This window comes from Hipposideros armiger, unplaced genomic scaffold (genome assembly GCF_001890085.2).
Source record: "Hipposideros armiger isolate ML-2016 unplaced genomic scaffold, ASM189008v1 scaffold_486, whole genome shotgun sequence".
Taxonomy (NCBI): domain Eukaryota; kingdom Metazoa; phylum Chordata; class Mammalia; order Chiroptera; family Hipposideridae; genus Hipposideros; species Hipposideros armiger.
This window is the reverse complement of record NW_017731836.1, coordinates 382,445-399,194: the sequence shown is the minus strand read 5'-3', so window position 1 is coordinate 399,194 and position 16,750 is coordinate 382,445. Positions and strand designations below refer to the sequence as shown.

General features: G+C 43.6%; 1 protein-coding gene across 3 annotated transcripts in view; it reads left to right on the top strand.

Annotated features, from left to right (window-relative positions):
- Window positions 1-2,963, top strand: part of OXNAD1 (oxidoreductase NAD binding domain containing 1) — a 36,159-nt gene extending 33,196 nt beyond the window's left edge. For all 3 annotated transcript variants that reach the window (XM_019667165.1, XM_019667166.1, XM_019667168.1), the window contains 3 exons: window positions 584-826; window positions 1,600-1,708; window positions 2,369-2,963. In XM_019667165.1, the coding sequence (XP_019522710.1) occupies window positions 584-826; window positions 1,600-1,708; window positions 2,369-2,523 (507 nt within the window). In that variant the 3' untranslated portion in view covers window positions 2,524-2,963. The remainder of the gene's footprint in view (window positions 1-583; window positions 827-1,599; window positions 1,709-2,368) is intronic.
- The last annotated feature ends 13,787 nt before the right edge of the window (window positions 2,964-16,750 follow it).

Here is a 16,750-nt window from a genome sequence, read left to right as displayed (position 1 = left end):
CCCCCTACTGTATGTGGTACTCCCTCAGCCTTCCTGTTCTTGCTCCAGGGAGACATGGAAAGTACTGAATGGTGCTGCAGTGCTGGCCTCAGTCTATGGAGCAGGTTTGGCTGTGCCCTGCTGGCGACTAGGAGGAAACCCCTGGTATCCACACTCCTGATTAAGTCCAGAGCAGCCACAGTCAGTGGCACTTACCCTGTCCTGCTTCTAGCTCCGTAGCTTTGATCAGAACAGGAGCAGCACTCAGAAAAGGAAACTCGTGCTTCAGAGCTGTCTCCCGAGCCCAATGCCTCTCCACAACCCAGTTCCTCACCTAAGAAGTTACCAAATGGCAAAGTTACTCAAGCGAGTACTGGCGTGGCTGCGCAGTGTGGATCACGGAGGCAGAGTAGCAAATAACCTATATAATGGACAAGTAGGATCGATTCGCAGGGCCCTGGGAAACTTGAGAGCAAGCTGCAAACGTAGTCCTAAATACTGATAAAAATGCAGGAGATAGATGCAGTCAGTTTTAGTAAAGAAGAACATCTGGTTTAAGACCTGTGCTTCAAAAGAGTAAAAGATCTTTTCTTTCCTGCCATAGTGTACACTTGACTCTGAAGTGGCAGTGAGAGTGGGTGGAGAGTTCTTCTTTGACCCTCAGCCTGCAGATGCCTCTAGAAACCTCGTGTTGATTGCAGGAGGAGTCGGAATTAACCCTCTGCTTTCCATCCTGCTGCACTCGGCAGATCTCCTCAGAGAACGAGCAAACAAAGGGAGTGGATACGATATAGGAACAATAAAACTATTCTACAGTGCAAAAAATACCAGCGAACTCCTGTTTAAGGTAAGGGAGATAGGTATGTTTCATAGCTTGCTGTGAGCAAGCTTGTATCATGATATTAATTGTCCACAGAACTTTTCCTCTCTCAGTTCTGTCTTCTCTGTAACTGTTCAACCAAAAGGCCTGACGAAGCTTAGCCATGTTTGAATGAGAATTAAACCAACACATCTCACCCAGGACAATTAAAATAGCTAGTGTCGAGGAGGCTCCCAGTGACACGACAGATTAGGGCGTGGCTGGTGGGCCTCAGTCTGCAAGTGGATGAACAGAAATGTCACCATGGCCGTGAGACTCTGTAAAGAGTCAAGCGACTTACAAGTGGGCTCATGTGTTAACAGGAGTAGGTGAGACCTACATAGTGTGGGCCCAGCTGGGTAAATGAAACCCCCATCAGTTGCATCTGTTGAAACTAAGCTTTTATTCTGGATTGTTTTGCAGCTGGAAGGATGAACAAAAGAACAGAAACAGTTAAAAGACACAACTGTGGTCAATGAAACTGCGGCTTAATTGCTAAGGCTTGAGAAAAAGGGAAAAGAAAAAAACTCCCGGAGACTTAGTAATATGCTTGTTAGCATGTTCAGATTTCAATTAAAGCCAAATAGCCCTGTGTACTCCAAATGCTCCGGCCGGCTCGGCTGCAAACAGTATCTCTCTAAGTGGAGAGCAAGAGCAGCCGACGTGTGCAGAATGGGAGGCGAGGTTCGACTTCAGTGGTTATGCACACCTGTTTTGATTTTTTAAAATTGTAGTGTGACCAAATATGTTTGACATTCCAGAAAAATATCCTCGATCTAGTAAATGAATTTCCTGAGAAGATTGCATGCAGTTTGCATGTTACAAAACAGACTACACAAATCAGCGCAGCGCTGAAGCCATACATCACGGGTGAGTCCCCTACAGATATTTTGACTATCTCCACGGAGTTACATGGTGGACATAACCAATTGGTTGAATGTAGATGCTTTGTTGTTGGGACTTGCTGGCTGGGAATGTCAGTACTTGAGGAATTGAGAGATGATTCATGATGGAAAAATGAGAGAGTTAGTTGGATTTACTTACTACATACAGGTTTCCTACTGCTTAAATTAAAATTTTATTTTCCACATTTTTTAGGGGACATTAGTATCTTCACTGTAGTATATATAGTACATACAAAGAATTTCTATTCCAGCTTTGACTGAATCAATGCCGTTTGCCGTTAAATTACTTGTGGTTTCCCCTGCCTGTAGGATTTTGCACAAAACAGTTTGTTCTTTGCTTTGAATCTCTCCCAAAAGATCAGTAAACCAACTGGCCCTGTCTGAAGAAGGCATTGTGATTCATTTCCCACTTTACTTGCCATAAGTTGAGGAAACCTGGAGATGCCCTCTGCTAGGATCGGGCCCCAGATGCCAACAGGAGGCATCATGTGCATGACTCAAGACTAGATTCACTAACCTTGAGTTACTGAAAATAAAAACACTGTTGCTGAATTGTCGTTAGACCTTCCTCATTTCAATACAAACATGTCGGGCTTCACTTGGTGTTTATTCTGTTTCTTGATAGAAGGAAGACTAACGGAGAAGGAGATAAGAGATCATATTTCAGAAGAGACTTTGTTCTATATCTGTGGCCCACCTCCAATGACAGATTTTTTCTCCAAGCAACTGGAAAACAGCCATGTTCCCAAAGAACACATTTGCTTTGAGAAGTGGTGGTAGCGAGCGGGCAGAGGTAGACAAGAGAAAGCTCCGAGAGCCACCCAGAACAATCACAGATATTCTGTTATATGACTTGTGGCCAGATGAATTTACGTCTATTCAGTCTTATTTTCTAAGGCTGTGAACTAAGTGACCCACTGGAGAATAACAGAAAAACCAACTGACAGACCTAAATGATAAAACTTTTTGCAAAGACTCCATTGATTAGACTATTTTTTACTATATTGACTTTCTTTGATTAATAACTGATTATCTCATGCTGCACTTGAATTGGTCAATATAGATTTTCTTTCCCCTGAGGGAAGGAAAAAGAAAAGGAAACTTACATTGAATCATATGAAAATGTGGTTTTGCCTGTGAAATGCAGGCTGTCTTTACATTATTTGACAGCAGCCTACTATCTTATGTTCAATAAACTTATAATTTAAACATGTTCTTAATACTGTTACTGTGGAAATTCTTTCTACTTAACGTCTTAGTTGACCGCACTGTGGCCTGCAGCCTTGCTGCTTCAGACCATCAGAGTCGGGTTTGGAAACAGAAAATTGTTAGGAAAGCTGCTTTAGGGAATTGAATGACCAGCATATTTGCTTAATGTTAATGAATATCCTCAGTATGTGTCCCGACTAATTGTTAGTTCCTTCTCAAATGAAACCCTTTGTGTGTTCTGTGTCTTGGCTGCCTGCCATCACACTACATGTAGGAGGCGGCTTCTTGGTGGGGACAAAGGCGTTGGTGGCTGCCGTGTTCCACGTTGAATCTGCCTTCAGCAGCCGTGGTCGCTGGCTGTGGAAATGTGCTCAGGATTGATTAGGGGGAATAGAGCTGCTCTGCCTTTGATTTCATCCTTTCACCAGGGTCGTTCCTGGCAGCAGCAGTGCTTCAGCACATACTTGTTGAATGACTGAAAGAAAGCAAAAGAGCTTAGCAAAACACTCCTTCCTAAGCTTGAGTGGGGAGGCAGTCCCCAGCATGGGAGAGAGTGGAGGAGCCTCGGCCCAAGGCTGCCCTGGTGAGGTCAGGCCGTTCATTCTGTGATAGCCTCTGGCTGAAGGCTGCCTGCTTAGAGGACACTGAGGACACAGGGAGTCTGGGAAGAAGGCAGCTCAGTGCTGGACACCCAGGAGCTCCAGTCGAGACGATTCCGTTCTGGAGAGAAGACGGTTGGCACCTCTGATCTCTCTGGCTCTAGGCCTCAGAGGGACGTCAGGGCTTAAACACAGCATTGCTTTACGGACCCGATGATGGCTGGCATCACCATCCTAGCCTCTACCCTGTTTTGAATTTGGTCAAGTTTTAAGCAGAGATCAGTTGTCAGCCCCTTCGATCCCAAATATGAATTCAGTGGGGAGAAAAAGGGACCATTGACCTGATGGGAATATCAGAATCCATTCAAGGCAATGATCATTGGTGTTTCAGAGGTGAGGGGCATGTGAGATGCCCTTGCCGCCATAAGACTCCTCAGGGGGCGCCAAAGTGTCCAGGCTGAGGGCTGGGCTTTAGGACTGAGTCCTCGAGAGCATCACAGCACGATGAGCTTCAGGGATGTGAGAGAGCAAGGGGCTCTTCTGCCAACTGGAGCCACAAAGGTATGGAGGAAGCAGTCACCCCCGGCCTCTCTGTGCAGGGACTGGAGGTGCAGGATGGGCATCTGCATGTAGCTTGGGAGGGGTGTTGCCCACTGCCTCCATCCAACCAACACCACAGCCCATGGGCCTATTGTTATAGAGCAAGGGCCACCTGTCCTGGAGACCCCAGCTCTGTTGGCCACCCTGCTAGTGATGCACTGTCATCGTCTGTAACCTGCTGAGATGGGCCAGGTCGTGACCTGACCTTTGCCTGGACTCTGGTTCCTCCCAGCTCTCATTCCTGGTGCTGAGAGGTGAAGAGTATGTCTGCTCAGCTGGCCAAGAATTTCTTGTTGCCCTTGCTTGCCAGGCCAGCCAGGATCTCTTTGGTACTCACACTGAGCTAACTCCAGTCAGGACACCTTGGGGTTTAGAGTGTGGTGCCTGAGAATGCAGGCTGGAGAGAGCGCTTGAGCCAGACTGCCTGGGTTCAAATCCCAGCCATGCCACTTACTAGGGAAATGACCTTGAGCAAGATATTTAACTGTACGATGCCTCAGTTTGTGATTATACACAGGTGTGCGCATACTGGCACCTGCATATACAGATAATAACTACCTACCTCATAGGGCTGTTAATTTCATCCGTATAGGATGAAATGAGATAACGGAAATAAAATACTTGGCAGAGTACTTCATGTGCGTGTTACTAATCTGCTATTGCTTGTCCTGTTCAGAAAGGATTTCAAGAGGCTGGGTGGCTTAGGTGTAGTTCACTAACCTATAACCTTCATGTGGGTAGGACCCTGTCTTGTTCAGCACTGTGCTTGGTACATAATAGGTACTTAATAAACATTTCTTACGTGGGTGAAAGGGCCTGCCCAGAGCTGATGAGGTGTATTAAAGGAATTCTTAAGGATTCTTCTGAGTCTATGAAAAGATGTTTCTTGTGACATGAGACCCTTCCACAATCTACTCAAGAGATAGGTTAAGCTGATGCATGAATCTTTCCCAAATTTTAAGTGTTAGTATGAGTACCAATGCTCACCAGAAAATGGGTCAAATAGTCCCAAATAGTCCACCATCAAAGGGGCTTTCTATGAGGCACAGAGCACTTACTTCCAACCAAAAAGATGTCTGCAGGTAGACGTCACGCTCTGCGAGAAGAAATGTCCCCTGGAACCCTGGTTTTAGTCAGTAGCCTCTACTTAAAAAAGAAATCTTAGGAAAGTTTTCAAAGATACCGAAGTAAAGAAGGCAGTAAAATGAACTCCTATGCATCCATTACCCAACATCAGCGATTATCAACATTCGGCTATTTATTTTTGTGTTGTGTTGTTGCCTGGTGTATTTTGAAGCAAATCTTAGCAATTATGTCATGTCACCTGTAAATTCTTCAGTATGGATCTCTTAACAGACACATCCAGGGCCATAATCCTACTCAACACAAGTAACAGCGATTCCTTAATATCATCTGAAACCTTTCTGTAGTTCTCTTCCATCGTCGCGATGTCCACACATTGCATTCAGTTGATATGTCTTTGTTTCTTTTAAACTATGGCACCCACACCCCCACCATCACCACCACACAGACACTTTTTACCCCTCTCATTCATTTGTTGAAACTGGGTCAGTTGTCCTATATACTGTCCAACATTTTGAACCCAGATTACTGTATTCTCAAAAACGTCATTTAACATGATCCTCTATCTGTATTTCATGTAAACTGGTGATCAGATCTAGAGCTTATTTAGATTCAGATTCAAGGTGTTTGTTGTTTTTTTTGCAAGACTACATTATAAGTGGTAGTGTGTACTTCCTATTTCGCACATGAGGAGGCACATAATGTCTGATTGCCTCACACTTAGTGTTATTAAGATTGACCGGTGGGTTCAGCTTTTGTCAGCCTGATCCATCCAATAAAGTTCTCTATCAACCTTTCACCTAATTATCTTAGTAGCTGTTGAGCATTGCCTATACCGATTGAATACTATTTCATTAAGGATTAATTGTCCACTTCTATCATTTTTCCTGCATTTATTACCTGTGATTCTTCTATAAAGAACTTTCCCTCATTGCCTTTGCCCTGAAATGAGTCTGAACAGGGAAGACAGTGCTTGATTCTTTCCCTTTATTTATCAAGTAGCCTGCTCTGAGTTGGTGCCCTAGCAACCGCCAGAGATGACCAGTGAGATCTTTTAAAGTATCATTATGAACTTACAGCTTTTTATATATTGATTGTTTTCATCCATTACAGTCAGTGTTTCTATGTTCAACTTGTTTCAGGTGGCCTCTGCTGTGTTGGTCATCCACACTAGATCCTGGGCGTTGGTGATGTTTGGGGCTTGTAGAGTCACAAAAACATGCTCTGATAAACAGGAAGGAGTAAAAGGAGATGAGTGGTGCCAGGAAGCCACAAGAAAGTGTCTCGAGTGTCATGCTGCTGATACGACAGGAAAGATGAGTTCTGATAAGCAGCCATTGATTTAGCAACTGGAAGGTCACTGGTGATCTTGATAAGATGGATATGAAGAGTGAAAACATTGGAGTGGGTTTAAGAACAACTGGGAGGAAATATTGGGTTATCGGAAAAGTCATGATGTATTTTGTCTATGTTTTTTAAAGGTCATTTATTTATATAAACAACAAAGATCAATCAATATGTTGCCCGTTTTGTTTGATAACCTTTTGACATCTTTCAGTGAGCTTCATAATTCCTTGTTCATAGAAGGACCTGTCTTTATTTGCGAAAAACTGAACAAGGTGCTGATTTACAGCCTCATCTGAATTGAATGTTATACCGCACAAGGAGTTTTGAAGAGAGAGAAACAAGTGGAAGTCTGACGGCACAAGGTCAGGGGAGTATGGTGGGTGTGGCAACACATCCCATCCAAGCTCCAATAATTTTTCACGGGTGATCAAACTTGTGTGTGGTCTCGCACTGTCGCGATGGAACACAACTCCTTTACAATTAACAAGCTCTGGACGTTTCTGGATGATGGATTCATTCAAACTGTCCAATTGCTGACAGTACGCATTCAAATTGGTTGGTTCCTTGGTAGGAGCTTGAAAAACACGATGCCTTTAAAATCTCACCACACTGAGAGCATAACCTTCCTCTGATGAATGTCTGCTTTTGATGTCATTTGAGGCGAGTCATCATGTTGGGACCAAGACCGTTTGCGCACCACATTGTTGCAAACAATCCACTGCTCATCACCAGTTATCATTTGCTTCAAAAAAGGATCGTTTTCCTCATATTTAATGAGCATATCAAAGATGTTTATATGTGTTGTCAAATGAACTTCTTTGAGTTCATGCAGAACCCAAATATCAAGCTTGCTTACCGTATTTGCCGGCGTATAAGACGACTTTTTGGCCCTGAAAAATATGCCTCCAAGTGGGGGATCGTCTTATACGCCAGGTACACTTCAGATAGACTGCCCATAGTGCTTGCCCCGGCCATAGTGGCCTCCCGATGCCCGCCCACTTCATTCCACATACCGTTCAGGCATCAGCAGCGCTGCTGGGTGTATGCTCGGCTGTTATGCGATTTTGCTGTTATGCGATTTTACCACACTCGCAAAATCGCACACAGCCGACCATATAACAAACTCTGTATTTTGAGTGGAAATGTTAGGGGGTTGTCTTATACGCCCAGTCGTCTTATACGCCGGCAAATACGGTATGTATCCCAACTTCTTCAGGTGGTCGTGAATGCTTGAATGATGGATGTTCAATGTTTATGCAATCTCTCGTATCGTGTAATGTGGGTTTGACTCAATCAATGCCTTTATTTTGTTGTCATCAACCTCAGTGGGCCTCCTTGACCAAGAAGCGTCGTTGAGATCAGAATCACCAGCACTGAATTTCGTGAACCATTGTTGGCAGTGATGTTCTTGTAGAGCATTGTTACCATAAACTTTATGCAACTTTTCACAAGCTTGACACGTGTTGTTCCCTTTATGGAAGTAAAACAGTAAAATATGGCAAAAATGCACAGTTTGGTCTTCCATCTTCAACTTATTGTAAAATCTCCAAAACTCAACTAAATCGGTCAATTTTTTTTAAATGAAGCTATAACTGTCAGCTGTCAAATGACATAGCAATAACAGACACGAATGACTCTAGTACTTCCAAAAATGAATTGGTGCCATCTGTTGCAAACATGCGTCATGACTTTCCAATAACCCAATAAATTGTAATGAGTGAATATAAGTCATAGTTTCAAATAATTTATAATGGGAAGAAGAAAGATGGGATGATAGCTGGAAAGGGAGCTCCATTTCTTTTACTCATTTTAAAAATTTTGTTTTGTTTTTAAAACTATTTTGAAATATTTTAGATTTATAGAAGAGTTGCAAAGAGAGCACAGGGTTCCCATATACCCTTTACCCAGTTCCCCTGAATGTCAACATCTTATATAACCATGGAATATTTATGAAAACTAAGAAATTAACAGTATAAATTAGTACAGTGCTATTACCTAAACCAGATTTTTTTTTTTTTAAGATGAGGGAAATCACAGTTTGATTGTATGAAAAACTATGAAAGTCATTCAGTGGGACTCCAGTTGGGGAGGTGATGACTTTTTGTAGAGGATCATAAATTTGTTAACTGACATTTATTGAGCATCTACGATGTGTAGTCACCATGCTAGAAATTGAAGATAGGAAAGTATAAGACAAAGGTTATCTTGAAGAGCAAGTTAAATACTTTGGGGAGCTATTTTTTTATGAGGCTAAAAAGTGATAAAAGCTATCTGCTACAAAGAAATATATTGAGTACTGAGAACATTTCAACAAGATTGAAAGTAAAAATGCTCTGGGGAAAATATGTTTTTTTGCAGCTATCACTGGTTGAAAGAGAAGCTGTGGAAGATGGATGTCTGGGCAAGTCATTAGAGTGATAGAATCCTGTGGGTGGAGGGTGGAAGGGGGTGGTGGGAAAGGCGCCCACGCTCTGGAGACAGTGCTCAGGAGAATTATTATGGGATGCATAGCTGCATATGTGTATGCACGCGCATGTGCAAATACAAATATGAGCGTGCATGCAGTGATTGTCAATCAGTGCCCAATGTTATGTGCCTCTGCCTGAGGTTTTTTTTTTTCTTTCTGAATGGAAAACAGCAATTTCCTTTATTCCTGGGTATTGCAGATGATCATATGCTGATAATTTAACCCGAGAGCGGTTATTTCATTTTATTTTAAGTGAAACTCAAAGAAGTTTACCGTTCTCATCTTAGAGAAATAGTGAGATGTCTCATCTTTAATATTTCTCTTTGCTAATATGTGCACACGTGGCACATGTGGTGATGACAGATACAGATACCTATTTACCCATCATCAAATCGAGGCAAGCGTTTTAAAATGGTTTGTGCTCAGGAACCTGGACTTTCCTACTTGGTGGGAGCTATCTTGGTCAGTCTGTTCTGAGTTATTAAAAACCTTGCAGATGTCCATTAGCCTAACCTAGTCTCTTCCATCTCATCCCCATGTCCCATTTTGCTATGCTTGAGCCTACCAACATTTTTGTCTCTTCCTTTGTTCTTTTTAAAAATTATCTGATAAATACGATTGTAAAAAATCAAATAACATAAAAGTATGTACACTAAACGCTCAAGTCCTCTGATGCCCCACCCCACTCCCTCCCCTAGGATGACTGTATAAAGAGCTTGCTAGGTATCCTTTTAGACATTTCACAGTGTATTAACCTTGTACACATATGCAGGTATGTGTGCTTGTGGGTTTCTTTAACACTCCAAATTATGGCTATATATACCATAATGTACTTAACCATATCTCTATGACAGACATTTAGATTGCTCCCAGTTTGGGGCTATTACAAACAATATTGCAGCAAACTCACTTATTCATATAATTTTTGTGTACATATTCCTGTAGAGTTTCTAGAAGTGTCATTTCTGGATCAAAAATTGACTAGTATTGCCAAATTACTCTATAAAATGCCTAATTGATTTATATTCCAATAGAGTATGAAAGTACTCATTTCCTTACCTTCTAGCAACACTAGAGATTCTAAATCCTTAAACTGTTTTTACTTGTCTGTTAGGTAAAAAGATGATTTAAAAAAAAATTAATTTCCTGTTTGCTCCCTAGCATTTTTTTTTCTAAAGTGTTTTAGCCATTTCTCTTTCTTTTGAGAATAGTGTTTTTGTTCACATTTTATATCCATTTTGATGTCTGACTGATTTGTAACTCTTTATAAAATAGAATGAATGCTAATCCTTTGTCTGTTATATGTAATGCAAATATTTTTTCCCATTCTGTTTTCACTGAGTTCTGTTCATTCTAACTTATATCAGAGTTTAAATTTATATATAATCAAGTATGTCAGAGTTTTTCCTGGGCCTTTATGGATATATTTTCTTCTAATACTTTTACAGGTCTTTAATCCATTGGGGATTTATTTTTGTGCTTGATGGGAGACAAGGATCTGTTTTTTTTCTGTATAGCTCTCCAGTTGCCCAACACCATTTATCAAATATTCCACACGTTCCCTATTGATTTGAAATGCCTCCTTTATCACATAATAAGTTCCCACCTACAGATGGATTTTTTTCCCCCTAGACCAGCGGTTCTCAACCTTCCTAATGCCGTGACCCCTTAATACAGTTCCTCATGTTGTGGTGACCCCCAACCATAAAATTATTTTTATTGCTACTCTATAACTGTAATTTTGCTACTGTTATGAATCATAATGTAAATATCTTTTTGTTTTCCGATGGTCTTAGGCGACCCCTGTGAAAGGGTCATTTGACCCCCAAAGGGGTCAGGACGCACAGGTTGAGAACCACTGCCCTAGACTCTCTACTCTGTTCCATAGGTCTCCTTATTTGCTCCAGCTCTGATATCACATTCTTTTAATTACTCTAGCTTTTTAGTATAGTCTGTATTTTCTACACTCCTCACCCTCCACCCCCCACTTTTTTTTTCATATCCAGGTTATTTAAACACAAACAGATCTTACGCTTAGTGATATAACTCCCCTTTTACAAGCAAAGTTATAAAGGAAAACATAGGAAATAATGACTCTGGGGTTACCTGAATTCATTGGTCATCTACAGTTTGGTTTGGGCTTCTATTATCAATTGAACATTACAGTAGTACTTGGCATTTGGCGAGTACTTTGTTTTGTGTCATTAAATTACTCCACAACAATTACATGAAGTAGGCAGAGTGAATGATGCTGTCTATTAAGGGAATTGAAACAGAGTGGTTAGTTTGCCCAATCTCACATGGCTGGGAAGTGACAAAGTCAGACCTATGGAATCTGGTCTCTTTGTGGTCTTCTTGGAGGACTTTCCTCTCCACAGACTCAGACTTGGGTTTGTTCCAAAATCCTCCCACCACTGACGGGATGGGTTCACCTCCATTTTTTTTAGGAAGACTCAACCAAAACTCCCTATCGCCAGAACATTCCAGTTAGTGAGAATTTTTGAAACTCCAGCTAAGCTTCTCTGTTTTTAGAGATTGTAGGAGTTTAGAGAACAGAAACAAAGAATGGGACAGAGTTTGGTTGGTTGTGTGACATGATGGAAGAAAATGGCGCCAGGCATCAAGATACCTGAACCGGCCCTATTCTACAACTGCTTCTTTCATGACTCCGTCTACCTCTCTCTGTAACTGGATTTCCTTGTCTGTCAAGTGGGTAAGGCTAGAGAATTTAAAACCCCTTTCAGCTTTATTATTCTGCAATGTCATGATGGAAAAGTGGGCCTTAGAGATCAAAGGGAGTTGAGATTGACCGTTCGGATGAGAGATGATGGAATATCTTAACTGTCTTCAAATATTTGATTAATTGTTGCAGTGACTGTTGTTTGCATCTTGAATGTTGACATAATAAGACATTGCCTTGGACTGAAGCAAGGGAAAAATTAGGATTCATAGAGAGAACTTTTGGATTGCTGATTAAATTCTGGAGTTGGGGCCCAAAAGAAATGGTGGATTCACCATTAATAAGAAAGAAAACTGACAACATTTGTCTATGGGGTTTGAAGTGGGATAGTCTGAAACAGGGGCTGAATTGAGGGTTTCCTGGCTTCATGAAAAGGAAGAGTTATGGGCTGTTATTAGGCATTTTGTGGATACAGAAACTGGTGAGTTTGCTGGTTGTCCTTCCTTCCAAGATGACCTTCTTATTCTTTTTTTATTTAAGAATCAACAAGATATGAAATATCCAGGACTGAAAGTTCACAGACACAGAGGTCCATTACAGGAAGCATTTTGACATTCACCCTGATGAGGGAAATATATTTCTTATCAACATTAAGCCTTTATATTATCTAGAGGCAGCAGAAAAATCCAGAGCCATACTGAACTTAATGACTAGTGAGCAACACATTTAAATACATTAGTGTAAAGTTTTACTGCATTCATTATAGGATGAAAACCTTTTGTTCCTTTTTTCACAAGTCAACCAAAATGGGATCTGTGTTTTTAAACCATCTCTGGGCTGAATGAATCCCTTTAGCCCATTTTCAAGACATGGTCCTGTCTTTGACAGCCATAGCTATAATTGCCAGCATCACCATTAAAAATCATTTTGGGGGCAGAACTCAGGCTCTGGCCCTCAGACCCAAGGCAGTTCCTTTTGTACAACCACACGCCTTACCCATGGAATCTCCACACCAGCTGCTTCTATTTCCCAGCTCCCTCCAACAATTAAAGATATCGTTCTTTGGGTATGAAGGAAGGTATCAAGACTTATGTTTTAGGGATTTTGTGAAATAATGTTAAAGTAGTCATTCAAGTCCTGAGAAATAATCCATGAGACTGGTTCTAGAAATGTTCCAAGCAACAGCAATATCACTGGAGTACTTAGTACTCTGAGGAAATGCCTTTGATAAGGACAGTACTCACCTGTTTCTGGTATGGCTGGTAAAGTCAATACCGCCTTCACTCTCCAGTCAATGGTAAAATTCAGTCAATTTTCACTCCTCAATTACTACCAAATCTGACCCCTTCTCTCCCTCTCCACTGAGGTGCAAACCGCCAGCAGTCTCACCTGGACTAAAGCCCTGGCCTCTTAACTTGTACCTCTTCATCCTCTCTGCCCCCCCTACATACCAACTTCCTCATTTAGCGGCAGAGATCTTTTATAAATACAAATCTTATGTCATTTCCCTGTTTAAAACGGATCAATGGCCTCCCATGAGGACTGACCCTGCTGCATCTGGCCCCTTTCATCTCTAACCTCATCCCTGCTACTTTGCCCCTCCCCTGCCACACACACACTGCAAAACTGCCTTAATGGGCTTTTTCCAGTTACTGGAACATGACAAGCTTCTTTCTTCAATTCTTGCTCCTCCTCATTACCAACATTTACATGGCACTTAACTGTGTCAGCCATTCTCTAAGCATCTTGCATTTATTCAATCAATTCTCAAAACTATTACCCCCATTTTACATATGAGGCAACTGAGGCACAGAGGGCTTAAGCAACTTGCCCAAAGCCACACACCTGGTAAGTGACAGAGTCAGGTTCTAGTCAGGGAGTCTGGCTGCAGGGTCCACACTCTGAGCCGCGAGGCACACTGCCTCCCTGTGGATGGCCACCTGGTGCTCATGTCTCAGGGCTCAACCTAAGTCAAACTTCTCCACAAAGCCTTCCCTAGCAGGTTGCCTCTCCGTGTGCCATGCCTTCACGGCATCCTGTACTTCTCTGTGGCACTTGCCCGGTTATAACTAGCTGGGGCAGCTACTCAGTGTCTGTTGTAAGCTCCAAAGGAGCCAGGATTGGGTCAGTCTTCATTCATTGCTGCCTCGCCAGCGCCTACCACAGGTGGTGTAGGCATTCAAAACTATATATCCGTGTAGTGCGTGCCCCGATCCCTCATGCCCACATAAACGCACAGGTCTCCCAAGCTGCCCCCTACCTCTGCTGGAGGGAAAGGAAATGCCACACCACACGGTCTTGCTGGGTTCAGAGAGCCAGCTGTCTGTAACCAGAGTTAGTTTTCTGAGTCTGGCAGCAGAAATGATCGTTATCAACAGGAACCTGTGGTGAACATCACTTTGCTTCCTTCTCTGGGGACAGCCATTTCAGAAATCCCAGCCAAAGGCTCGGGCCTTGTACTTAAATCTAAAGTTCACATGCTTCCCTGTTCCAAACTCCGGGAGCCAGGTACAGGAAGCCCAGACTCTCCTGGGAAGCTGCATCGGTCGCTCTGGCAGGTCACAGAGCGGGCGGAGTGCTGATGGCCAGGGGCACACCCTGTACTGCTCACGCAGTCAGCTCCCAACACTTCCGGGAAGGCTGCTGGAGACAGGACTTGCTCAGACGACTGGGGAATCAGCGCTGAGCTGCCTCTGGGTGGCGTGTCTGCACCCCAGTCCTCCTTTCCCTGCCCCCCTCTCACCAGCCCTTTCAGGACTTCATCTTTCGTCCCAACTGCTGCTCTTGTCCTGTGCAGGCCTGTGAGCCCCAGCAGGACACAGCTGCGACTATGCTGCTCCCTGTAGTCACTCTCCCAGGGCCAGCACGCCCGCCCTACACTGGGTATGGGCGCTACCAAAACGTGTTCCATGACTGATGAATTTTGGGTCAACATATTCCTACTAATAAGCAGGGCTACATTTGAGAGCTATTCTTGAAAGATGTTTTGTGGTTTAGAAAGGCCATAATTAATATGTGTAGAGTACTGATAAAATGTGCTTCATAAGAAATGAATTAGAATGTCTCCTAATTTTTTTTCTTTTTCTTGAAGCTGGTCTCATCATGTATAATTCTAGTGAAGTATGCTCAATTTGGAGATTTTCTAAAAATTCAGGCAAAGATTGTTACTTATAAACCACTAATAAAGATTTTATTAACATTACAGTATGTCTATTAGTCAGGATGGGATATGCTAGGCTTCAGTAACAGATAAACTTCAAAATCCCAGTGGCTTCACACAGCGAAGGTTTACTTATTCCTCATGCCATTTTGAACTACGCCAAGGGTGCTGGAGATGAAGAGAGGGCTGGGGTTGCATGGGGTCTTTTTAAAGTTCAGGCCCAGGGCTGGCCAAGTGGCACATTGGTTAAGAGCTGGCTTGGGACTCCAGAGGGCCCCGGTTTGGATCCCACATATGAGGGCCAGTGACACTGCCCTCTACAGCTAAGATGCTGAACAACAGCTCACCCTGGAGCAGGGCTGCTGTGACTCGCTGGCGATGGCGTAGGCTGCAGCGAGCTGCTGTAAGCTACCGTGTGTAGCCGGCAGCCAGCGTGAGCGGCCAGCAGTCGCCGTGAGCGGCCAGCAGTCGCCGTGAGCGGCCATCCAGAAGCCAGCGACTGATCTGCCTCGCTCGGGAAGAGCGCAGTGATGGTGCCAACTGGGGCCGGTAAGGCAATGTCCTCCACAACTAGATTGAAGAACAAAACAACAACAGCAACTTGTCTGTTCCCCTTCCCCTGATTCCCCAGCGCTGTCCCCCTCCCCCAATATCCCAGTTTAAAAAAAAAAAGTTCAGGCCCAGAGTTAACTTACATCACATCTGCTCCTGTCCCCTGAGCCAGAACCCAGTCACATGGCCCCAAACTGCAAGAATGGCTGGGCAGTACAGGAGCCCATGGATACTGGGTGAGTCTCTGCCACATTTATTACCTATTGGCATTATGATGAACTGCTATCCACGGAGCACTTCCCACAGACCAAGTGTGTAACCACATCTTATTAATCCTCACAAAAATCCAATGAGAAGGATGTCATTAGCCCTGTTTCACACATGAGGAGACTGATGCTTGGAGGTGTGAAGAAATGAATTGGAGGTTATACCTGTAGGTTGTGTGCAGTGTTCTAACCAGCTGTGTCTGATCCCAAAGCCGGGCTGGGCTTTTCCACTACATGAGCTGACATAGAGCAGTCTTCCCACTTCATTAACACAGGGGTTTGCTGCCTCTCCATCCCTCACTGTGTTGACCTTGTGGCCTTGTGCACCGGAGAACAATACACCTACCTGTGTTTCTTTAAGCAGCTCTGATAAGAATTCCTCCTCCACCTCCCACAACTGCCCTGGGAATGATGCTAACCCCCGCCCACTACCCTCTCCTGAACCTCAGGAGGTTAAGAGTGGGTCATGAAAACATTTCCTACTGAAAGACTTAGAATTCAGTCCCCGTTTCATAGGAACATCTCTTTTGTTTCTAGGAGACACTCCCCCCCTCCACCTGACCCCCCGAAACCTCCTTCCACAGGCAAACGACTAGGTCAAAGAACTATCAGAACCCTCCATGGCAGTCAGTCTATCTGTTCCCTCCATGAGGCTGGCCTTGGCCTCCAGGTATCTCGGTGCCTCAGACTCCCTGGAATGCCCCATCCTGCTGCCTGGTGGTAGCAGCAGGGCCTATTACAGCCTCTTAGGTCCCCACTTCAGTCACCTGATCACCCCCCAGAACTCCTTGCTCTTTCAAGACCCGCTGTGAGAGTGACAGGAACAGCCACAAAGACTACCCACCATATGCACAAGCCTCCTCACACCAAATACTACAAGTCTTCGCAGCTTTTGCTGGTCACTGGGGCCTTGTCAGTGCCAACGGCTGCCCCAATGGCCCCCTAAACTATCAGCAATCACAGGAAAGTGAAATTTCCTTCAGGAATTTGCAGTGCACTTGCAATGCACACACAGGATACTGGGACTGGATTTTAGGGACTTGG